General features: G+C 36.9%; 1 protein-coding gene across 2 annotated transcripts; it reads right to left on the bottom strand.

The window, feature by feature from the left end:
* Nucleotides 1-5,034: 5,034 nt before the first annotated feature.
* On the bottom strand, nucleotides 5,035-18,350 carry C6H11orf58 (chromosome 6 C11orf58 homolog). 2 transcript variants are annotated; one of them, XM_008529499.2, is made up of 5 exons: nucleotides 18,096-18,350; nucleotides 12,585-12,668; nucleotides 9,830-9,890; nucleotides 7,876-7,985; nucleotides 5,035-7,123 (listed from the first exon to the last, which is right to left on the bottom strand). In XM_008529499.2, the coding sequence occupies exons 1-5, from the start codon at nucleotides 18,156-18,158 to the stop codon at nucleotides 6,893-6,895; spliced, it is 549 nt and encodes a 182-aa protein (XP_008527721.1). In that variant the 5' UTR covers nucleotides 18,159-18,350; the 3' UTR covers nucleotides 5,035-6,892. The 2 variants fall into 2 exon arrangements, with proteins under 2 accessions (XP_008527721.1, XP_070482570.1); XM_070626469.1 differs by having other exon boundaries at nucleotides 17,892-18,246.
* Between the last annotated feature and the right edge of the window lie 6,611 nt (nucleotides 18,351-24,961).

Raw genomic sequence — 24,961 nt, 5'->3', positions numbered from 1 at the left:
TTACTGGAGGTTCATAGTAAGTGTTGATACCCAAGAAAGCAAGGTGTCTATCTTGTTCTTATTCTTCACAAATGTCTTGGCTATTTTTGGTCTTTGGCATTTCCTTATCAATTTTAGAACCAATTGGCAAGTTTCAGCTCCCCACCCTCAATTGGATGTTTTTTTGTTTTTGTTTTTTCTATTGAGACTGCATTGCATGTAGATTACTTTAGAGAATTGCATCTCTACAGTATTGATTGTCCTAATCCATGAACATGATATATTCCTCCATTTATTTAGGATTTTAAATCTTTATTTCCAAAATACTTTATAGAAAAAAAAGAATTCTGCTTACAGCAATGGTGGACAAGTTTGCTTTGAACCAACTTGCCCACTGAGAACAAATAGAAAAGGAGGCTAAAATATTTAAAAAAAAAAAAATTTGAGGGCACTGGAGAGCTATCAAAGCTGTGAGAATTTATGGAGCCAAGATCCAGAGGAAAGGAGGAAAGGTAAGAAGTGTGAGGTCAGTGTTCGGTACGACTTTTCCCCTCACAGTGGGTTGCCCGGCCCAAAAGCTGTGGCTAAGAGCCTGAGCAGCTGTGTAGCTATTAGTCTCCAAGCAGCTGTTCGATGGACTCCCCTCATCTCACCCTGTTCATGTGCAGCTTGAGAGTCAGCCAAGGACCTAGGGGAGAGTCTTTATATGGATCTGGAGGCTCTCTAGCACCCGTCTCCAATATTCTTCCCTGCAAATCCCATCTCCGTGACAGTCCTGCATGCTAGTCTGTTTCTTCCACCCAGCCATTCTGCCGCTTCTGTTTGGGCTCGTTTCCTGTACTGTGGTTGAAAAGTGACCTCAGGGAGAAATCTGGGTTGAATGTAGGACTCGCTGCATGTGCTTCCCTTGTCTCAGTGATCAGAAGCCCTGCATGGACTGACCAGGACAAATTCCTTTACCTTTATTCTTGAAGATGATTTTCACTGGGTATAGGCTTCTAAGTTGGTGGTTATTTTTTTTTTAGTGCTTTGGAGATATCATTACATTGTCTTCTGGCTTCTTTTATTTATGTTGAGAAGTCAACTGTCTTATTCTTGCACTCTTAAAGATAATATGTCTTTTTTCCCCTTTGTACTTACTTTTCTTCTTGAATTTGGTTCACAGCACTTTTACTCTAATATGCCTAGATGCGATTTTGTCTTCATCTAGTTTGGGATTCATGTATCTCAAATCTATGAGTGGGTAGGTTTTGTCAGGGAAGTTTGTTATTCTTTTTCTCTTTAAAAATTGATTTTCCCCATACTTTATCAACTCTCTTTCAGGACCTCCAATTATGTGAATGCTGGCCCTTTTTACTCTATTTCCCACTCCTGGGAAACAATATCTTATTATGCAAGAATCCATTATAGCCACATGGGAAGGATTTGACAAATCAATTAGTCTTTCTCTTACTGAAACAGTTTTGCCACTCAAATTCTCCTGTACTTGGAAGCAGTGTCCATCTCTGACGTTAACAGTGGCAAACCCCACAAAACTTCGTGAAATTTAGACAGTCACCTATTGTTTCAAGGACAAAGGGCAAAAGATGTGGAGAATTTTCCTGGTCACACAGTTAAATATTTAAGGTTATAGGCTGCACTATGTGATTGGCAGACTCTGAGTGACAGAGGACCCACATGCTCCATGATAAATATGCGTGTATTTGTGATAAGCTGGGCCCTGTAATGCATGGGCCCCAAGGCAGGAGCCCATCTTACCTGGATCTAAGGGTAAGGTTTCTCTGTCTCAACACTGTTCATATTTGGGGCCAGATTATTCTTTGTTGTGGAGGTCTGTCCTGTGCATTGTCGGATGTTTAGCAGCATCCCTGGCCTACATACCCACCGCATACCAGTAGCACCTCCCAGTTGTGACAAACAAAAATATCTCGACATTGCCAAATGTTCCCTGGGGGGCAAAATCCCTCCTGGTTGAGACCCACTGGTCTAAGGAGAACACTCGGACAAGAAAGACCCACATCTAAGTTCCACTTGGAACTTAATACCAATAGTCTGCTTTATAAAAGAAAGCACAGCGCCGGTTCAACTAGGGACAAGGGTGTGTTTTCCCTTGGCTTTGGCTGTTTGGAAGCTCAAAGCTAAGCTTCATTTTCACTACGTTAACTGTGAGCCTCAGTTTTCAGGACTGATCTTGTTTCTAATATAACAATCCTTTAGGAAATGGCTTCACATAATTTGAAAAGACTGGCAGGCAAAATGTCTCCATATGAAACTCGGCCTTAGGAGGCAACATCTTGGTACTGGCAACAGCACAAGAGGCACCCTCTTCAGTAGTGTGAGTTGGGCTCCTTGAAGCAGCTTTGAGGGCAGTGCACAAGTTCTGGGAGTTGGAGAGAATAGGGAAGGCAGTGTTGGTAACTGTGGTGGCCATACCTCGTGAGGTATTCCTTTGGTTTTTCCCATGCTAGAAGTAACTGTGGAATGCTTTCCAAGAGTGGGGTGGGAGCTGAAGTTCAGAAATCAAACAAGTCATAGTAATTTGGACATTAAAAGTGAATGTGTACTTCCAGTTTCAAGACAGAAGAGTGAAGTCATTTCTCTCTTCTCTTGGAAATCACCCCGAAGCAACAAGAATAAGAAAAGGAAGTGCAAACTACAGCTTAACAAAACCAGGAGACACTTGAAATTCAACTCTAAAATGGGTGAGAGTTGAAAAAGTAGTGAACATCAAAGGAGAGTACAGGGGGCTGCCTGCCTCTGCAGAATCTGAGAAACCTAGCTAAAGTGTCTTCTGTAAGGTGAGGCTGTTTGCAGGACCAGTCTGTTGGAGTGGCAGGAAGGGAAGAGAGACCCTGCAATGTGAACAGGCCTATAGTGAGGTTCACACATATAACTACGGATCATGAAAAAAATTTCTACGAGCTTGACCCCTCCCCAACGTGAAAATCCTACAAAGACCTGAGAAGAAATTCATTTAAAGATGAGTCACCAGTTTTCCCTATCTAGGTAAATGGAAATTCCATTCTTCCAAAAGTTCATTCTTGACTCCTCTCTCACATGCTCCATCCAATTTTTTGGCAAATACTGTTGGCTCTAATACATCCAGAGTCTACTTCTCATTATCTCCACCATTGCCACCCTAGTCCAAGTCCCTGTGCTCACCTAGAATATTGTAATAATTTCATAACTGTGTTCTCGATTTTCACCGTTGACTCCCTGGGTTTTTTTTTCCCCCAAAAACAGCCACTTAACTATATTAGATCATGTCACTCTAGCAGAAAACTCTCTAATGTCTTATTTTCCTCAGAATAAAATCCAAAGTTCATATCATGGCTTTAAAGATCTTATTCCTGCTCTCTCTCTGAACTCACCTCACAACCCTCTGCTGCTCCTAGCTTATTCTGTTTGTTTCATTGCATCCCTTTACCCTGTTTTCTTAATACTGATCACATCTGATATATATTTATTGTGTCTTCCCTCCAGGGACTGACTCAGTTCACTGCTGTGCTCCCAGTGGCTAGAACAGTGCTTAGCACAAAGTATGTGCTCAGTAAATATCTGCAGTTGATCAATCAATAAAAAACTAGCACAGGCTTTGTATAAGGATATTAAAATAGAAAAGGATAAAGAAAAATAAATGGCAGATGAAGAACATTCACCAGGAAATATTGTCTCAAAATAGTTGAAAAGTATGATTAAACATTTCATGACCTTAATATCTTAATGGAAGATTCATCTCTATAAAATGAGTAGACATCAGAAATACAAGATATGATGAAACAAGAGAGACGAGCTGGCAGAACTCAGGAAAAAAATTACAAAATAATCATTAAAATGAATATAAAATTGGAATAAGAGTATACAGTGCTCAAATCCTAAGGGGAACAGAAAACAGGGATTAAACTGAAAATGACATGGAGATAGGAAATGCAACACACACACAATTCAAAGTCCTAAAGGAGAAAATTTTCTGTTTTTACAGAAACAAGCATTGAGAAACCTTGCTTGCATGAAAAAAGTAATAGGTTTTATAAATCTGATTCAATCCTCTGAACTCTTGCAATTTGGGCCAAATATCACAGTGATCTTTCATCAAAATGTATTTCTAATAAATCTATCAGCTGACTTTAGTTCTCTGCCAATTTCATTGAGGGCATCTAATTGGAAATGGGTAGACTTGCAAAAGGAGTCATTTAGGCCTCAACACCAAGGTTTCCAATTGTCCCTTTGTTTGAAGGCATGAGACATTACTTCCTGGGATATAATTAAATCACAGTGAGGCAAAGCTGCGTGGCTGAGAGGTATTGCTTTGCTTTCCTCTTGTGCAAGAAAGGCTACCGTCAAAGGAGTCGTTTTCAGGGAGACCCTGAACGTGCATATGGAAGTACAGGGTCAGGAAACTAATTCTGTTGAACCCCTTCAGGTACCCGAGAAGTGTATATTCATTTGAAGACTACTGGTTTACAATGCCAAGTGCTGCTAACAGTCAAGCAAGGAATGAACTGAAAAATACATTTTAGGAAGAATCATTGATTTGGTTAAAGTAGTTTTCAATGCAGTTCTATCAAAATTGGGTAGAAGCCATGCTGCAGTGGATTGAGGAGGGGTGGGCAGTGAGGAAGTAGAGACAGTAATAGAAACAAGTTATTAAAACTGGAGTAGTTTTTTTAAATTCAATTCTGGGAGAAGTGAAGGTACAGAAGAAAGTTTGAAGTGATTGTTCTGATTAAGCAGAATTTTGAGAGCAGAAAGGTCACATTTGAGTAAATCTGAAGAAATACCAACTACCTGGTCGACATCAGTGACCACTTACACACAGGGGTTCAGTTCCATTACTCACTTGGAAGGAGTGTATTTCAGGTAAGAAATTACCAGTGATAGAGAAAAGGTGCCATTAAACTCTCCACTGAATAGTTGTTTCACTGCATAAAGATAATTTGTATTTTCCCACCCGGTACTTTTTCAGTAGGGATATCAAGATGGCATGGCATCCGTCTTCTTTTAATGTCCCCCCTTCCCCAATTTGATAAGGAAAAAAAACCCCAAAACCCAATGTTCATGCTTAAAAGACACCCACAATGTTTAATGTGGTGCTGGGACACCAGGCCACATGGACCAACAGACCTAAATTTATTCCAATCTTGAATTATGTTAATGTCCAATAATATATGAATTAATTAGTATGAGGATTTCTCTATTTGGAGATGAATAAAAAAGGTCTACCAGTGTAGTTATTTTAGAAGGTGGCTCTTCTATTTACACATAAGAACCAAGACTTAAAAACAACCCAGCATATTTAAACAATAAATTGATGAAAATACTTCTAAAAACATAATTCTGGTCTCTCCCTCTTCCATTCTTAAACATAATTCAGTCTTCAGTTCCTACTTGTTAGTTGTAATAAGCAACCCTACAGACTATTTAAAAGTCAGTGGCCAAACTGAAATTTGTTGAATAAAGCCAAACTTGTTTAAACCAAGTATTTGTTAAATATCATACATCCTGTCCACTACCCATTGACTCAGTATTTTACCATATAGGGTAGCACCTATTATAAAGCAATGTGAGAAATAAGAAAAAACAATTTAAAAACAAACATTTGGAGTTTGATATATGAAAAATATTTCAGGATGGATTGCATAAACCAGGAATCACCTGTTCTAGTTGCTATACTCCTCTAACACATTCTAAATTTCAAAATGACATAGGAATAATTAAAAATCAAACACATCAAACACATACTTAAGTATCTAGATATATAATAGTTCAGTAAACAAACAGGTTTGACTCAAGCCTTTGAACATGTTACTTAGAACATTATTTTGGACCCATTTACTCAAAGCTCCTTGACTAGGCCATAATGCAGTTTGTGTTAATCTGCTGTACAATCAACCCAAAACGGCAGTCAGATGATTCTAATCTCACTCCAACAGAAGCAGCAATAAAATCATAAAGCACTACTACTCTTTAGTAATTAGATAATCAAGATAACAGCACTGGGATAAAATGAAGAGAACTTGTTTCAACTTCTTGTTCAAAAAGCCTACTCCTCATTTTTAGATAATGAGGATAAAGGTAGGACAACCAAATATGGGAAACTGCTTTCTCTTTATTTAGGCCTTAGGAAGAAAATTAACTTTGGTCACACATTACCTTAAAAAAAAAAAAATCCAGTTTTACATATTCCTAAATAGATAGGACCAAATGATCAGAGAAATAATTTCTTCTGTAAAAATTGGCCAAATTTTATCAAAAACCTAACATACAATGTAATTCAAATGCTATCAAGACTGCTTGGGATCATAACATTCCAAATGTATAAGAGTTTCAACTCCATGCTACCAAGTGGGAAAAGTATTTGCTCTCATGTTGCTTTGGTCCAAAAGAGGACAGCTGAATCAGTTAAGAGTAAACTAAGTACCTAAATCTTTTGCCAACATTACTTTAGATTGTTATTGGCAGCAGAAATATCCATGATGAATAGTTCTACTATAACAAAGTATAATAAAAGTATTTTTCATGAACACATCACAGTATCAGATAAACTTTTTATAAGAGAAAAGTATGAAGGAACAAAGAGATGAAACAGCTACTACAAACAAAAAATAGTATCTCCCCCATAACTGTATTTAAAGGGGTAAAAAGGTGAGATTGTTTGATGATGCTAATATGAAAGGAAATTGAGTACTGTATTTATTTCTTATTTTATACAACTCTCACTCTTTACAAAAATGGTTATAGTCATGCCCATAAAAGTGTAACCCATGGCATCTGAAAGCAAACACTCTTTGTAATTATTTAAAAGAGCCTTTTTAAAAATTATAATACAAAGGTCTGTGCTCTACAAGCAGTCCTCCACTGTGCATTCTAACAATAAGGCTTACTTTTAATACAAAGACTAAGTGTTTGCGAGTTATGAACCACTGGATTTAACAAACATCATTTTATAGTTGCTTTTTGCATCTTTTTTGCTTTTGGGATCCTCCACTTCATCAGGGTGCTCAGTAGCTTGGAGTTCTTCAGCAGATTCTTCTTTCTCTGACTCTGAGTCACTTTCAGAGTCATCTGGACTTTCAGGGTCAGGTGAATCATCATCATCATCATCATCTCCAGCCACATCACCTTCTCCATCATGATCTTCCACCTGGGAACATCAATCAACAGGCTCTTAAAATAAATACAATTAACCAGTACAAAAACTGGGAAAGACCCTCATTTTTGCCACAGTCTTAAAACAGCCCACTCTAGCCATTAAATCAATGACTATTATGATTAGAGGCTGCCAAGGGAAGGGCCGAGGACTCAGGCATCTTCCTGTGTTTTATACACTGGGACTTGAGTAGGATTTTGTTTTAAGAAAGGGCTCTAAAGGCCACTCACCTGTCCCCTCTCCCCCTAGTCTGAAAACAATGTATTATATCTTCCTGAAAGAAACAATATTTCTTAAAGTAAATAAGGCAAGTTAACCACTGGTCCATGAAATGTGGAAAACAGTTATCAATGTTTTACATATTACTTTACTTTGGAGTAATTAACCAGTAGTTATAATATGGTAAGAGATGACTTAGGAAACAACTGAGAACTCTCCTTAACCAGTTTTTACATGAAATATTTCATCTAAGTTATTAGTATGTTGTTCATGCCTATTTAAGATGTGCCCTAATGATTATCTGAGCAGAATTTACAAAAAGTTTCTATCAGAAAATATATTTATAAAACTCAAAAATATCTCCATCTACAAAGATCTAGTTGGGTATATAAAAACGTTTTAAGTAACTGTATAAAGAAAGCTTTTGATACAGGATTCTTGATTGCTAGAGTAATCTAACATGTATAAAGGACATCAAATTGGAAATCGATCATCTTCCCGCTTAATGAAAATACATTAAGTACTACCTCACTGAAGCCAAGTCCACAATGTCGTCGATATCTTCCTGATAATTTACTGTCCATACTTTGCTGATACTGAGACTCCAGTTCTTCATTAATTTTCTTGTCTTCTTCCCCTGCATGTCCAGTGTACTTTGGTTATGTTTCAGTCAAATTAATAAAAATATGTGATTACACAAAACAACCCATAATACAGATGCTATTATATTCAGGGCTGATTTCTCTGTGACTAATTTTACAACGAATTTTGTGGATGGGTTTTTATACCACGAGTAGTTACCTAACAGACACAATATAACTGAAGACTGTATTTCTAATTACTTCTTTAGTAACCAACCTTCTGGACTACAAAAGTATTTATAAAAGGTGAAGAACTTCTATTTTTCCATGTGATAATTCAAACCAGCCATACGAGTCTCAGAACTCCCTGAAGACATTATAAATATGAATTACCAATAACTTTGAACATTATTTCTTTTAGCTTATTTATAGTCTAATAAACTGTTTCTCTTGAAAATGAAAGCTTTCTCCTAGTCACATACAAAAAAAACCTCCAACAAACAAAAGCTTGTCTTTAAACAGAAATAATGAAAAGGTGTGACATTCTGTTCAGAGAATAGCTATATAAAATGACCCTATAATGAATCTCCTTTATGCCTTTCTTTGCATATCAGTTTACTAAAACAACATAAACCTATTTATCACACATTTGATATATATTTTTTTTATCTATTCTGTCGAATATAAGTTATGAAGCAGAATACTAAACAATCCCCATGAACTTACCTCTCAAGAACTGGAATAGTACCAATACCACTGAAGCTTTCTGTGCGTGACATTTTAATTTGTAAATATAAAAGAAATTTCACTTTTTAAACACAAATGGTATGCTTAGCATTATTTGTACTCATAAAGGCCCCAGTTTAAAAAAGTAAATGCAGCAGTGAAATATATTTCCATTCTACAAAGCTCAGGAACTCTTTGATTTTGTAGCAATGCAAATCAGTTTGAAATAACTGCTTAACACCAGAAAAATAAAAGACCTATTAATTTCTAAAATATGCTACATATTCTAGGTCAGTATAAAGTTAATTGAAGTAATTAAAAGTTTTGTTAAATATATCTAGGTCATTATGCCCTGTTGTTAATAATGTCAATTTTAAATAGTAGAAAACTTCACTTTTGAGCAGACTGAATTCAAATCCAAATTCAAATTCATTTCCAGTTTTTATTTAGTAAGTTTTTTCCCCTAAAATTAAAAGAAAGAGTTAATTTATTCAGGCTTTGCAATGAGTTTATATTCTTCAAAGATTTCAAAGTAAAACTCAGTGAATAAACTAAAAACCAGTATAATATGCCAACTAAAACACTGTTTACTAAATAACTTATAAAACTAAAAAGATCAATTTTATACATACTACAGTTGGCAAGATGAGGCATTAAAGCCTCACTACAATTAAAATACATATTGTGAATCAGTAAAAATGAAGACAAGAAAAGGTCAGTGCCTTGGCAGAATATTACATTGATGTATACTCTCAAATCTTTTTTTTTTTTTTTTTTTAAAAGATTTTATTTTTTCCTTTTTCTCCCAAAGCTCCCCGGTATATAATTGTGTATTTTAGTTGTGGGTCCTTCTAGTTGTGGCATGTGGGATGCTGCCTCAGCGTGGCTTGATGAGTGGTGCCATGTCTGTGCCCAGGATTCAACTGGCGAAACCCTGGGCCGCCGGAGCAGAGTGCGTGAACTTAACCACTCAGCCATGGGGCTGGCCCCTCCCAAATCTTTTAAAAAATCAAAGCATATACTAATTACATGCTTATATCTATTATATACATTTCCAATTCTAATATTTTAATCAACACAACTATACACAGAAGTTAGAATATCCCGAAATATTTACAAATATTTCATACTTCAAATTTAGCACCTCCACTTTAATTATATTTTACTTTCTTACCTGTTCGGAAGTGAGATGTTGATTTGTGATCTCCTATAACAAGACGACCAGTATGTTCTTTCTATAAGAAGGCAGAAAATGTATTAGAATTTGAGACCACTAATTTAACACAATCATTGAGTATCTACTATGTGCCTGACACTGTTCCAGACTTCTGGGATACAGTGATGAAAAAGGACTAAATTAAGATCCCTGTCTTTACGGAACTTATATTCTAGCAAGGGTAGGGATGTGGAGGGGAAAAAAAATCAGTAAGTATAGTATGTTAGAAGGTAGTAAGTGCCATTAAAACAAACGCAGAGCAGAGGAAGGGGGTAAAGAGTACGTAGAAATCAAGTTGGAATTTTAAATGGGATGGATAGATAACTAGAAAATTGAGTCTGGGCCAGCCCCGTGGCCGAGAGGTTAAGTCCGCACACTCCACTTTAGTGGCCCAGGGTTTCACTGGTTCTGATCCTGGGCGCGGACATGGCACTGCTCATCAAGCCATGCTGAGGTGGCATCCCACACGACACAACCAGAGGCACTCAAACTAGAAGATACAACTATGTACTGGGGTGCTTTGGGGAGAAGAAGAGAAAAAAACAGAAGCTTGGCAACAGATGTTAGCTCAGGGCCAATCTTAAAAAAAATAAAGAAAACTGAGTCAATCTAAACATTTTCTTAAAACGCTTGTGAAATGAGTTGCTTTAACTTTCCCACTTTCTCTTTCTGATGCCTCAGACATATCTCATGGAGAGAAAGCAAATGAGATTATTTAGCTAGACAAAAATGAAATAATAGAATTACATGAACAAAGTGATAGATCTTCAAAATATAAAAAATGAAAATAATTAGTATTTACAACATCACAAATAGCTAGCTCATTTCTATGACCAAAATGAACACCCAATCTCAAACTGTCAAAAAGAATAGAACTTAAAAGAATCTAGTTCTATAAAATATAAAAATAAATCTGACTCATTACCAATTATCAGGCTATATAATTACTCTCAACTTAGGTGCAATCCACTTTGTGGTTTATATTCAGCTATGTAAGGTAATGAAATAAACTGTTCACTAAAATAGAGTGAAGGTGAGATTAAATGAGACTTTGCAAAGCAATCTTAACCAATCATCTGTGAAGATACAGTAAATAACAAATCTTCCTATTTTGAAACGATGACAGACATATTCTCCATTCCCAAAGATGACACTACTGAAAAGCTTCAAGCATTAATGCTTATTGCCTTAGAAGCCATTAACACACAAGCACATCAATGATTCAATATGCTGCTTCTTTAGATCACAGAAAACATCTTATTAACAAGATGTGAACATACATAATGGCATCAAGTTATTTTAACATGACAATATTGCAAAGAATTTAACGTATGTTGAACAGCCCATTTATTGATAGCCAATTTTTTTTTTTTAAATCATTCAATCTGGTTTTTTCCTCCCAGTTTTACTGAGATATAATTGACTACTTGTAGCTAAATCTGATACATTTTACGTTAGGGTGTTCTTCCTAAGTACTTAAAAGAGTTTTCATTCTACTAGGTTAAGCATGCCCCATAAACTCTTACTTACTTTATATATCCTTAGCAAATCTTTTATTTGCATGAACCAAGAGAAACTTCAGACTACTTTCTGTAACAAATTGCAAATTATGGAGAAATCTGGATTAATGAGATATTATACAAATGCTTCCTTTGTATAGGTCTTAATGTTTTCCATGATCTTTCCCTACCCTCAACCCCAGCGCTCTGGTCTGGCTAACTCATCCTTTCAGATTCAGATCAATTCTATTTGTGGGAAGCTTCCTTGTGCTCCTAAGCTGGAGTTAGCTACCCTTGTCTGTTGATTCCACAGCACTATGTGGGTAGCTCTTTCATAGCAATTATAATTCTATATTGTACTATCTGGTTTCCTCCATTACATGATAGCTCCAAACATGCGTTACTGATCTATGTGACCCCAAGGACCTAGTACAGTGCCTGACATGTAGTAGATGGTCAATAATTGTTGGGAAAATGCATGAATGCTTTCCCATATGAATAACAAAAGACAAAGAGCAGAATTTCATTTTAAGGAGCTTATAAGAGAATAAAGTTTTCCTATTTCTTCCACATTAGGTTTGTAGGAAGACTACTGGGACAATGTTAGGAAAGTAAATTTACTTGCTTGCAAAAAATAAATGTCTAGAGATCACTGTATTTGCATGTAAAAATGAACTGCTAGGAACAAGAAGGGTTTTTTCCAATAGGTGATGTTTTCCTGGCACCTATTTTCTATATCTTCTGTTAATCAAACTGAAAGGGATTTTAAAATATAATGAACACTTTTAAAATTAGGTTTTTGATAAAGGCTATTCCCTTGCCTACTATTTCAAGGGCTGGGAGGCGCTATAAAATATGAAAGACCTATCCAGTGGTCTGCCCAGAAATACCTTGTATCAAATCATCAAGCTAATAGATGGCAAATCATAAACTTTCACATCTTCTTTCTTCCATAGGAGCCTCCTCAAACCAAATTGTTTTTCTCTATATAGTCTTTAAACCTTACTGCTCAGAGGCACTCGGAATCCTAGAAGTGGCTCAGAAATAGTATACATTTTAAGTGCTCGGTTAGGCCGGCTCTATTTCTCAAAGCCTAAAGTAATCATGCAGAACAGGAAAAAGGGATCCAAGTGTATTCAGTCCTTCTCAATTAACATACAAAAAAGGCATTATTTCCACAGAAAAAATAAAAACATATACTGTCTGATGCTCACCTTTCCAGCTCCCATGAGTCTCAAGAACTTTTGTTTTCTTTCTTCATTACCTAAGTCTGCTGCCTCCCAATTGCTAGATCCAAGCTGGAAAACAAATTAGCCAATTATTTTTTTTTCTTTGCATAATAAATATTAAAAAATTTAAAGGCTACCAATAAATCTCAAGTTTTTTTCCTGTCAGTTTTAATAATAAACGGGGCTCATTCTTACTTAGGAAGTTAAGTACACGCATCATATTTGAATTAAAACATACTCTCTTTCTGTTACCTCAAGGCAGAAGCCTTTGGTTCTTTTGCAGCCAGAGCTCTGGTTCTCAAAAGTTTCCACCTAACAGAATCACCTGGAGGGCTTGTTAAAACACAGTCTGCTGGGTTCCACCCCAAGAGTTTGAGATTCAGTAGGGCTGGGGTGGGGCCTGAGGATTTCATTTCTAACAAACTCCTAAGTGATGATGATGCTGCTGATGTCGGGGGAACACACTTTGAGACCTACTGCCCTGGAGCCTGCAGGGCCCTAGGGCACCTAGTACTTTGAACCCTGATGGCTGCCAGTTGTAAGCTGAAGTTAAAAAGCTCTGGCTTTAAAGATATTCAAAAAGACAATATAACATCAGAGTCTACTGGACCCAGTTTTTGTTTTTCACGTTCTTTTTTGAGCCTTTCTAGTTACTTGTAAGGATCAATATGTTAATGACTTTTATTCTTTCTTACAGGTCTTCCAAAGAACAAAGAGAAAATTAACTTTTTTTTGTTTGGCTTTTTTTTGAGGAAGATTAGCCCACAGCTAACATCCGTACCCACCTTCCTCTACTTTATATGTGGGACACCTACCACAGCATGGTGTGCCAAGCGGTGCCATGTCCCCACCCGGGATCTCAAGTGGCAAAACCCGGGCAGCCGAGAAGCGGAACGTGCGAACTTAACCGCTGCGCCACTGGGCCGGCCCCGAGAATTAATTTTTTTTGAAGAACAGAATAAAACTCATTCTATCTTATAATTATCAAATGGGTCTATTGAACCCTCTTAGAAGTCTAAGATTATTATAGCATCCTAGAGATATTTTTCTCTATATCTTGAAACAAACGTTAAGAATTACTTCATTATAATTCCCTATATCTTCAAAGAAATGTAAGATTTCATTGTAATTCATCAATTATTTCCAACTATGCTAAACATTACTAAAATAAGAAATTAGAAAAATGGTAGAAGAGTTTTCTCATGATGTTGTCTGAAGCACTGCATCATCTTTCAAGAAGATATCACCTCTCTGTTGTATGCTTCTAGCTTTCTTTGGACACAGCTGAGAATTCAGAATTGAAAACTGACAGAAGGCATTTCACAATTATTAGACGAATAAGGTGGTGAATGCAAAATAACAGGTAGTGTACTCTAAACTAATGATGATGGCAAAATTAATTATATATGCAAAAATCTTAGACTATGAGTCTTTGGATGATAAAATACTAGATAACTTTTCTCCAAACCAGGCATCAATGAGACAAAGAAAATAAAAAAGGACAAAAAAGAAATATGGTACTCTCATCTAGGGAGTCATTCAACAGGAAGGACTTCATCTTGCAACATTTTGTAATAAGAGCCTGGAGTATTTTGTTTTTCTAAAAAGATGTGACTGTTTCATTTCCTCTTTTATGATATTTGTACACCAAAGTTTACTTGATATGGTTTGTAAGTGGACAAATGCTGAAGCCAGGTGTGTATACAAAGGTGACCAGAAGGAATGTAGAAATGAAAACATTCGATGGATTACTGATCATTCTAATTGAGTTTATAACCTAAAAATGAAAATGTTTTGCAATTATGGAGCAGACAACCTCCTTTTTCAACACAAAATTATGCGCAAAGGTTTCAAAAAATTCTTCAAGTATTTTATTTTGATGATGCAAATGCAAGAACTACAGTAAAGCTAAAATCTATTAGAAACAGATTTGAAATCTGAAATTATATGTTCCAGTTTCACACATGACAACTGATAAGCAGTTAGCTGTATTCAGAGGATGCTAATCATTTTGGGTATATCTGTCAGGAAAATGTGGAAGAGAAATTTGGTTTGCTATGGTTAAATTCATATTAAAATTCTACAAAGCTGTTTTTCATTGTCCCTTTATTCTTACTTCTGAAAATTATTTGTAAAAGACTAATAGAATATAAAAGAAACTGATGACCATTTCTCCTGGACATATGAGAGTTAAAGTATTTGTACCACAGTGGACATCCACTTACTGTTCTTCTAAATGACGTTTAGCGACGGGCTTAGAAGCTTTCATGCTTTCCTTTCAGCTACATAAGTTCCAAATGGCTACTTCTTTCCACTAACAGCTCATAATCTTTTCATAGACCAATTTAGCTCCTAACTTTTTTTGCCTCAATATAGTTAAAAAAATAAAAACTGAAGTACTAATGAAGCGTAAGTTCTGATTCTCACTAAATTCCTTTCTCTCTGTGAGCCTGGACCTGGGATTTAACTTCTCAGTTTTAATTCCTTATCTACATAGGCTTCTTTAAAAGACTGTCTTAAGAATAACACCACCTAAGACTTGCATAATGTTTTACAACTTACAAATCACTTTTCACTTAGTCTCTCAAGAGACCATTTAATAAATAAGTACACTGAGGCAAAGAGGCTAAGCGACTTGCTTCGATCCTCTGGCTTTAAGTCCTCTGCTTTTCCCACATCATACTGTACATGATCAAATGAGACAGTATGCAAAAGCAGTTTATCAACTATAGTTATAAAAATATATACGCTACAGTTAAAAATAAAGCAATTGCCTAAAAACCAAAATTTTCCCAAACTCTCTATTAAAATTGCAAATATCTTCAAGATCTTTACATAAATAACCTTTCCTTTACAATTTCTAATCCTAATGTTTTCTTCAGTCATGAAGTCCTTCTGGTTCTTCCTTTCAAAGACCTTAGTATACAACGGCAAGTACCTTTGTCAAGAGCTGCATTCTGAAAAGCACATGGGTGCCTGATACATTCTCAGAGGTCTTCCACCAGTTACTAAAATTAACCTCCCCACTCCTCCTATTCCCTAAAAGATAGCTTTCACTTCTCCACTCCAATCAAACCAATGAAACCATTTTTAAGTTGTCTTCATCTTTAATACCCTTTATTATGGAACTGCAATCAATTTACCTCCTCAATACATAATGTGGTAATGCTGAGAATTTACTTCTAACACTGTCAGCATTTTCCTTGAGTTGGATTCCGCGATTTATCATCTACTTTTACTATCTTTTAAAAGATTCTGTTACCCCCATTTACACGTGAGGTCAGTGGGCAAAGAAAACTTCGATTATCTTTTACATTCAATGGATGTTCATTAGAAACTGTCGATCAACTACATATTATAATTAGTTGATTTTCTACAATTTGGATGTATATTTTAAAAACATATTTTAGGGGCTGGCCTGGCGGCATAGTGGTTAAGTTCACACGCTGTCCTTTGGCAGCCTGGGGTTCACAGGTTCGGATCCTGGGCATGGACCTACACACTGCTCATCAAGCCATGCTATGATGGCATCCCACATACAAAATAGAGGAAAACTAGCAGAGATGTGAGCTAAGCAATAATCTTCCTCAAGCAAAAAAAGGAAGATTGGCAACAGATGTTAGCTCAGGGACAATATTCCTCACCAAAAAAAAAATATATATATATATATATATTTATATAAAGATATATTTTATATATATTTATTTTTATGTAAAATATATTTAAAATTTTCGTATATATATAATTTAAAAAATATTTTAAAAACAAGTACTTAAAGATAACTCCCAATTACCAACAAAAATAAAATTCATATGAAAGAAACTGACTTAAAAAAAGCACTATTAAGGAACAGGTTACTGTATTGTACTATAAGATAAAATTAGTAACATAATCATTTTTAGATAGTGTGTGAAGGTCCTAGGCCCTAATCCTGAATGGCAACTATAACCATCTCCTTCAAAGAGAATGCTTATAAGACTGGAAAAAAGTCTTAAAGGTCACCTAGCTTAAACTGATTCCATCAGAAGCTGTAGAGAATTAACTTCTTTTAACAACTTTGTTAAATTACCTACTATCACCAACAGTTTTCCATCAAGCTAAAAAGCTTATTTCTCTGAGTCTAGCAAAATACATGCCTGACATTCTAGAAGTCAAGTCACAGTTAAATACCAGGAGGAAAACAATGCAACAGCTTTTAAATGACACCCAGGTCACTCAAAAGCCTAGATAAATGCCCGACAATGACCATATTAACAGAAAAGATATAAAAGCCAGTTGTAGGGAGGAACAGAGGGCATGAATAAATCTCACTATATAACTGTTCATCCTCAAATCTTTACTGATTACTAATTTTTCTGCAAAGCTAAAATCAATTTCTTTAAGGAGCCTTACCATTCCGGACCTAACCCCACCACTCACTCAAAAGGGGTGGGTCTTAACTTCATCTCATTTGCTACAACTGATGCACTCGTAGTAGCCAGTGCGGCTTTCATGGTTAACAAAGTAAAGTATTATGAAAGGTATGGAACTGCACTATAGAAAACGAAGAATTCTACATGTTCAGAAATTGATAGTGCTTTAAACAATAACCGAAATAAAGCTAGATGTCGTCCCTTCATTATCCTTAAAATGACCTCTCCATGCCCCCTCCAGAAAATTTTCCCATCAACGTTCCCACGGCAGTTATCCATTGTGTGAAGGACCAGTTACTGGTTACTGCAGTCTCCATGACATTGCGCTAGGAGCGAGGACAAACACACAAAAAGGCTAGGATAAGCACTATCCTTATTCATCTTTGAATTCCCAACACCTGGCAAAGCAGTAAATATTTAATGGATTTGAAGGAATGAATGATTTGCTATTTAAACTGACAAACTTGGGAGGGCGGAGAGGGAAGGGAGGTACTTGACACCAAAATGGGCTTCTAGGTCTCAACGTCTTAGACCTCACCACCATGCGCCACTACCAAAGTATTCCGCCGGTACAATTTTTCCGTTCAATACTGTTCTCGGTTTACTCCTAACAGTACATTGCCAAAATAATTTCGGCCGGAAAATCCGTCCAAATATGCACGAACATCTTGACATTGTCACAGGAGCATTTTAAGTCTAAAACAGGGAGGGTCTTGCCCCCTCTACCCTGAGTAGAAAGGCTCGACAAAAAAACCTTCATCAGCCCCCAAAGAGGCAAACGTGATTCCCTCACTAAGCCCTTTCACTTCTCGACCATTCTGGATTTCCTTCCTCGATCCGCGGCCCCCCGCCCCCCCCCCCCCCCCCCCCCTCCGCTTACGCAGGTCTCTGGTCTTCGCATGTGGGCCTCTTCAAACCTTCCGACCCTAATTACAGAAAGGAGACATTTCCCATTCTTCTAGATCCTCCCCCTCGGCCCTCCCCGTCCGGGCCTCAGGCGCTTTTCCTTCTACATCCACCCCTCCCGGCCTACCCCAACCTTCAGTAGGCCTCAACCCTTATCCACGCCGCCATTGTTATTTACATCGTCGTCTGGGGAGGCGGAACGCTTCACCCCGTGCGGATGGGACTCCCTGGCAGCACTCATCGTTGCGGGGACCCCGATGCGAAACGCCGAACCGACTCGCCGTTCTCCTCAGTCGCGGCGCCAGCCCCCTGTTATCTGCCACTAGCCCAAGAAGCGCCACTCCAGAACGCAGAGCGCCTCCGGGCCTTCTCCGCCACAGTCGTCACCGCTGCGGCCCCTCGCCACTCCGGAGCACTCTGGGAATTGTAGTTTTCTGGCTCTCTTCATACTGGCCTGAACAAAAGAGATGGATAGATGTCTAAAACTACCATTCCCAGTAAGCCCAGCGGCGCAGCTCGCGGGGTGTGGCGGGAGTGCCCTCTGAGGCTCCGCCTTCTTCGGCTAGTGGAGGGAGCTTTCCCGCGGATGGGTATGGCGGTGAGCGTTAGGTGAAAGCTTCCTCGCCCCATGAAGAGGCTTAGACTGAGTTTTGGCATTTCCCTGTGAGACGCTGCCCCTTAGGCAAATGCATCTGTCATGGTTAAGCACCTGGGTTTAAATGTAATGTTTGAGGCTTACTGAATCCTCACAGGTACTTCCCCTCAAGACAAAAACTAAAAAAAAAATGGCTTCTACCGTTTCCACCCTGGTGGTCCCTATTGCTGGTAGGGGATTTCTAGATGACCGGCGGTGTTGCTTTCTGGAAGATTCTGATGAATATTTTGCCGGTTTCTCATTGTCACCGAAATGAGTTCAATATGGTGTTAAGTGCCAGCTAATTGGCTATTCCTGAAACAAGGGTCCACCTGAGGGAGTTCAGCGAGCTTTTCACACGGCGGCGTGGGAAGTGGGGAGTGACCCCATTTGCACCTTCACCAGGTGAAGGCCGTCTCTGCCGGAAAGCCTGTATCTTTTTGTTTTCCTTTAAAAAAATATACACTTTTTAAAAATTGAGGTGAAATTCACATAACGTAAAATAAACCATTTTAAAGTGTACCATTCAGTGGCGTTTAGTACCTTCACAATTCTGTGCAGCCATCACCTCTATCTAATTCCAAGACATTTTCATCACCCTGAAACGATCCCAGCACCCATTAAGCAGTCCTTCCCGATTGCCCCCTCTCTCCCAGCAACCAGTGGTCTACTCAGAAAGCCCTGTAGCTAAAGCTGTTCTTGAGTTACTGGAAATTTATTCATACTGTATCAACATCTCTGAGTTTTTAATCAGGCCTGAATCTGGCTGCCTTTAACCCTAATATTCTGTTAGGATCTTTGTTCTTGTTTATCCTGAAGCTTTTGGACCTTGATCAAAAGTTTGACTTTTGTTTTTTAAGCAAAACTCAGTAAGTGATGATAGTATAGATCTAGTGTGAGTGTTGGGACTGAAAGCAGTCTGTGAAACTGCTCAACTATTAGCTTCTCATCTCAGCAGTTACTTAGTTTGACCGCCTGTGTAGAAATAGTATTACTTTGCTAGATTTCAGATGATCGCTGAAATATTTATAGAATTGTGACCATTGGAAGACAGTTTTTTAATTTATCCAGTCATATATCCAAATTCTGCACTTTTATTTTGGAAGCAAAAGAATAAGGATACTAATTAGGATAATATGAAAAAAAGATTTCAGATAGGGTCATATTTTATAACCAAGCATGGGCACCTTAATCTGTTAAGCCTCTGGTGAGCATAAACTGCAGATCAAGGAGGAGAAGAGTAAATCCATGGGGAGAAAAAGTATTATTTGGAAGTGGTTGCTTGCTCTTTACTAAGAATTAAAATATTTTAATACTATCTCTGATTCTACAAAGGTTCTATAAATATAATTACAATGAAATTACAGTTGCAGAATTTTCTAGGATGGACTAGCGTTCACCTCCAGAAGGTTTGACACACTGTAATATATACAATTTAAAACGCTTAGCTTTATTATCAATAAACAAATGGGATGGCTGAATAGGTAATTTAGACTGCTACAAGAATTCTGAAATAAAAAAGGTCTATCAGTAAGGTTAATAGTTACTAAATAGTTCTAACTTTAGTAATTGGTGAAAGTCCAGAGAAGTTCAATGAGCTAGCAACATGTCTTTTATTTCTTCACCAGATTCGTTGGCACCTGGATGGCTAAGTCTTCAAGTTATAAAACAAGATCACAAGCCAAAAAGTAACATAGGAAATAATAAAGACTGGATCATGTTATCAGATTTTACTGTTTCATATACAGAAGGCTATCGGTAAGAATGAAATGATACAGCGTAATAGAAATGCATATATGCCACAGAAACTCGATAGTACTGTGTACCAGGTGGAACTCTGAAATACTTTCTTTGGATCAAGACTGTTCCATCTTCATTTTTGTTTCTGTATCTTCCAGCACAATGCCTGCCATAGAATAGTTAAATTTTTTTGAATTAAAGTAGGAAGTGTGAAATTATATAATGTAACAGAGTGGTATCTCATCTAAGGCCCAGAAACTCAGCAATGTTGTTCTTTCCTGGGTAGTAAAGACAAGGAGAGGAGGCCTTATTACTAATAGAACTTTGAAATACTTTCCTGAGGGTAGTGACCATGCCTTCCTCATTTTTTATATACCCAAGGCTTAGCGTGTAGTAGGCGTGCATAAATGTTTGTTGAGTGCATATCTTAATATTCCCTCAACCAAGGGTAGTCATAACCGAGCATAGTTAAAAAACCTAAAGAGGAAATAAAAGCTCTGATGAATACGCTATGTGCAAAAAACCTGGCTGCTGTTTTACCTGAGACTAAAAAAAAATTTCTGGAGCCATAATTATAACTGTTCTTTATTGAATATCCATTATGCACCATATGCTTTACTAGGTGCTTTTTATAATTGCTCTCACAGCTTCACAACAATTTGGAAGAATTTTTATTTTATGGATAATGAGAGTTAAGAAAATTTAAATACTTTCCCATAATTGTATAGCTACTGAGTGAGTGGCTAAGCTGGGATTCAGTCCTGTTTAACTCCAAAAACTCATGCACTTTCCACTGTGCTAATATAACTCAACATTTATATAGGGCACTTAGTATATGAGATACATTGTGCTAAATTTGAGGAAAACCAGAATAAATAATGTATAATCCCTTACCTGAGGAGTTTGCAACTTGGTGGGGGAGGAATGATTAAGTGATAAACCTTATTAATGATAGGGGACTTTTTTTCTTTTTAAAAAAAGGGTTTTAGGGCTTGGCCTGGTGGTGTGGTGGTTAAGTTCACGCACTCTGCTTTGGTGGCCCCAGGTTTTTAGGTTTGGATCCTGGGCACAGACCTAACACTGCTCCTCAGGCCATGCTGTGGTGGTGTCCCACATAAAATAGAGGAAGGTTGGCACAGATGTTAGCTCAGCAACAGTCTTCCTCAAGCAAAAAAAGGAAGATTGGCAACAGATGCTAGCTCAGGGCCAATATTCCCCATACAGACACACAAAAAAGTAAAATAATGGCTCAGTGTTTCATGACTCCCTATATGTATGAAGAATTTAGCACCTTTACTTTTGCCCTATTCTTCCTTCCCTCATTTCCAGGATAATATAATTTAGGTTTAGGTACATATTTTTGTTATTGCATCAATTTTTATATGGCAAGTGTTTTCCATCAATGTTTTCGCATATGCCTTTAGGCTTTTTAAATAATAAGTTTATTGAGATATAATCCACACTACATAATTCACCTATTTAAAGTACACAATTAAATGTTTTTCAATATAGTCACAGAGTTGTGTAACCATCATCACAATTTTATCACCCCAAAAAGAAACTCTGTATCCATGAGCAGTCACTCCCTATTTCCCTCCCACTTCCCCCAGCCCTAGCCAAACATTAATGTACATTCTGTCTCTATAGATTTGCCTATTCTAGCTATTTCATATAAATAGAATCATACAATATATGGTCTTTTGTGACTCATTTCTTTCACTTAGCGTAGTATTTTCAAGGTTCATCCATGTTGTAGCATGTATCAGTACTTTATTCCCTTTTATGGCTGAATAAGATTCCACTGTGTGGATATACTGTACTTTGTTTAACCCTTCATCACTTCATGTGCATTTGGATTGTTTCCACTTTTTGACTATTATGAATAATGCTATTATGAACATTTGTGTACAAGTTTTTGTGTGAACATGTTTTCAGTTGTTGTGGGTAGATGTCTAGGAGTGGAATTGCCAGGGCATTTACTTACTCTGGGGTTAACTTTGTGAGCAACTGTCAGACTGTTTTCTAAAGTGGCTGCACCATTTTACATTTTCACCAGCAATGTGTGAAGAGTCCAATTTCTCTACATCCTGGCCAACACTTGTTATTGTCTGTCATTTTGATTGTAACTGTCCTAATGGATGTGAAGTTCCCTTCAGTTTTGAAACTAAATCTTTGAGTAGTTTTGGGACAAAAGATGAGGTGTGCGCAACACCAAATGTACTAATGGCTGTATATACTGATGGCTTTATGTAAGTCCAGAGACAAAGAAATAAAATCTTACTAATTTTCACCAATGGTCCTCAAACTTTAGTGCACATCGGAATCACCTGAAAGACTTTTTGTGAAAGCTTATGTTGTTGGGCCCTACCCCAAAGTTTCTGATTTAATACAACTGTGATGGGTTAGAAAATTTACATTTGTAACAAGTTTCCAGATGCTGCTGCTGGTCTGAGGACTACATTTTTAGAACCACTGATTTGACAAATATGTTGGTAATGCTTACTTTGTGCCCAGTTTCTTCCTTAAGTGTTTTACATATGTTAATTTATACAGTGTTCACACAGTATTTCCTATTATTATCTCATTTTACAGATGAGGAAATTGAGGCATATACAGATAAAGAAACTTGCTCAAGGAGATTAAGGCATATAAAGGTTAATAACTTGCTTGAGATCACATATCTAAATATAGTGGAGCTGATGACCTAGTCCGGCTCTAGTGTTTATGTTCTTAATCACTGTGTTATGCTGCTCCATGTAGAGTCAATTCACACATGCTATACATGATGTTTACTGAGTGAAAACTTGCGAGTAATCCATTGCCTGCAAATTTGAGATGCTTAGTTCCATGAAAGAATTACTCTCTTTCAAACCAATAATCTAAAAAATGTGCTTGTATCTAGTAATCAATTCATTCATTACTGTGTCCAGCAATTCTTAGAATACTTTTATGTTTATGATTCAGTTTTATTGTAATATAGGATTACTGTGAATTATAATTTTTACACTAACAGGTATTGTTGGCTATCTAAGTAGTTGTGTGACCTTGGCGAGTTGCTGAAATTCTTTGGGCCTGTTTCTTCATCAAACTGTGCTTCTCTGATTTGGATTTAGTTGTATTGTAAAATTCAGATGAGGACAATCATTTCTTAGTTGAGCGGAGAATTCAGTTTAGTAGATGGAATTTTCTCAGTTTTAACGTTTTCTTTCTTAAAATTTTCTCTACTGTAGAAAACTTACTGGTGGAAAACCTCAGAGTTGATCGTGCTTTGTTAACGCTTGTTTCTTCATGGACATTTGTGTTTGTGATTGTGATTTTATATTGCATACATATAAATTACTCAAAATTCCTTTATACAGTTTTTCCTATCTCATATATCAGTAGTTCATGATGATTTATAATTTGCTAATGTTGCATCATTTAAACTAGTCTGAAGTTTCTAAAGTTTGTACTACCTCACATATCTTGTGATATACCTTGATTACGTACATAGTAAGTTCAGAACACTTTACTAAACATTTCTAGGGGATACATAGAAAGGGACACTATGTTTTCCATCTTCAAGGAATTTATGTTTTAATTGTAATAGTTTTAATTCAGTTTACTAGTTAGTAAAATACATCAGGAAAATTTGTCAAAGACTTGGAAATGGACGAAAGTGATTACTGGGTTTCCTTTCAAGGGAATGCTGAATGTCTAGGGACCCTCCAGTGTTCATCTGATTCTAAATGAGTGTGCACTTTTGATCATCTTTGATTGACTAGGCTATTTGACAACTCTATAGGGATAAAAGCTAAATTGTAGAAAACTGAAAACAATGCAAATGTTTTCTGCCCATAACAGTGCGAATGTTTCCTATTCTTGGCAATGCAAATAGATTTTGTCCAGTAGAGAATATAAATCTCTGTAAGTCAAATTCTATTATAAATTGTTTTTCACTTCTTACTGATTTCCTTATTAATTAATCAGTTAAATAAAATCTCTGGCACAACATTTTGACTCTCTTTTGGTTTTAGTGAGTGCTAACGGTATTCCTAGTGCTCCAGGCACCTTTTTTTCCCTTTTTTTTTGAAGATTGGCGCTTGAGCTAACATCTGTTGCCAATCTTTTTTTTCTTCTTCTTCTCCCCAAAGTCCCCAAGTACATAATTGTATATTCTAGTTGTAGGTCCTTCTAGTTGTGGCATGTGGGATACCACCTCAGCATGGCTTGATGAGCTGTGCCATGTCCACCCCCAGGATTTGAACTGGCAAAACCCTGGGCTGCCAAAGCCGAGCACTCGAACTTAACCACTCAGCCACGGGGCCAACCCCTTATGTTTTTATATTTATATGAGAGTTATGATTTTACCATTTTGCAAATTATACTTTAGAATTTTTATCTACTTATATAATACACATATAGTTAAATGTAAGTATATATATGAATTTTTAAGAAGTGCCTATAAGATGTGCTGAAAAGTACTATACAGCACTTATTTTTCAAACTAAGAGTAATATTTTCCTTTGTCATAAACAACGCATGTACACTTAAGATGAATTAAAATACGTTCATAAGCAAGAAGAAAATTAGAAAATAAAAACATTTGCGAATTCACCACCCAGAAATAATAATTCCTGTTAAGGCCTTGGAATACAGTGTATCAGACTTATTTTTTGTATTTATGTAAC

Source organism: Equus przewalskii, chromosome 6 (genome assembly GCF_037783145.1).
Source record: "Equus przewalskii isolate Varuska chromosome 6, EquPr2, whole genome shotgun sequence".
Classification (NCBI taxonomy): domain Eukaryota; kingdom Metazoa; phylum Chordata; class Mammalia; order Perissodactyla; family Equidae; genus Equus; species Equus przewalskii.
The sequence above is the reverse complement of the archived record's forward strand: the minus strand, read 5'-3'. Positions and strand labels throughout refer to the sequence as shown.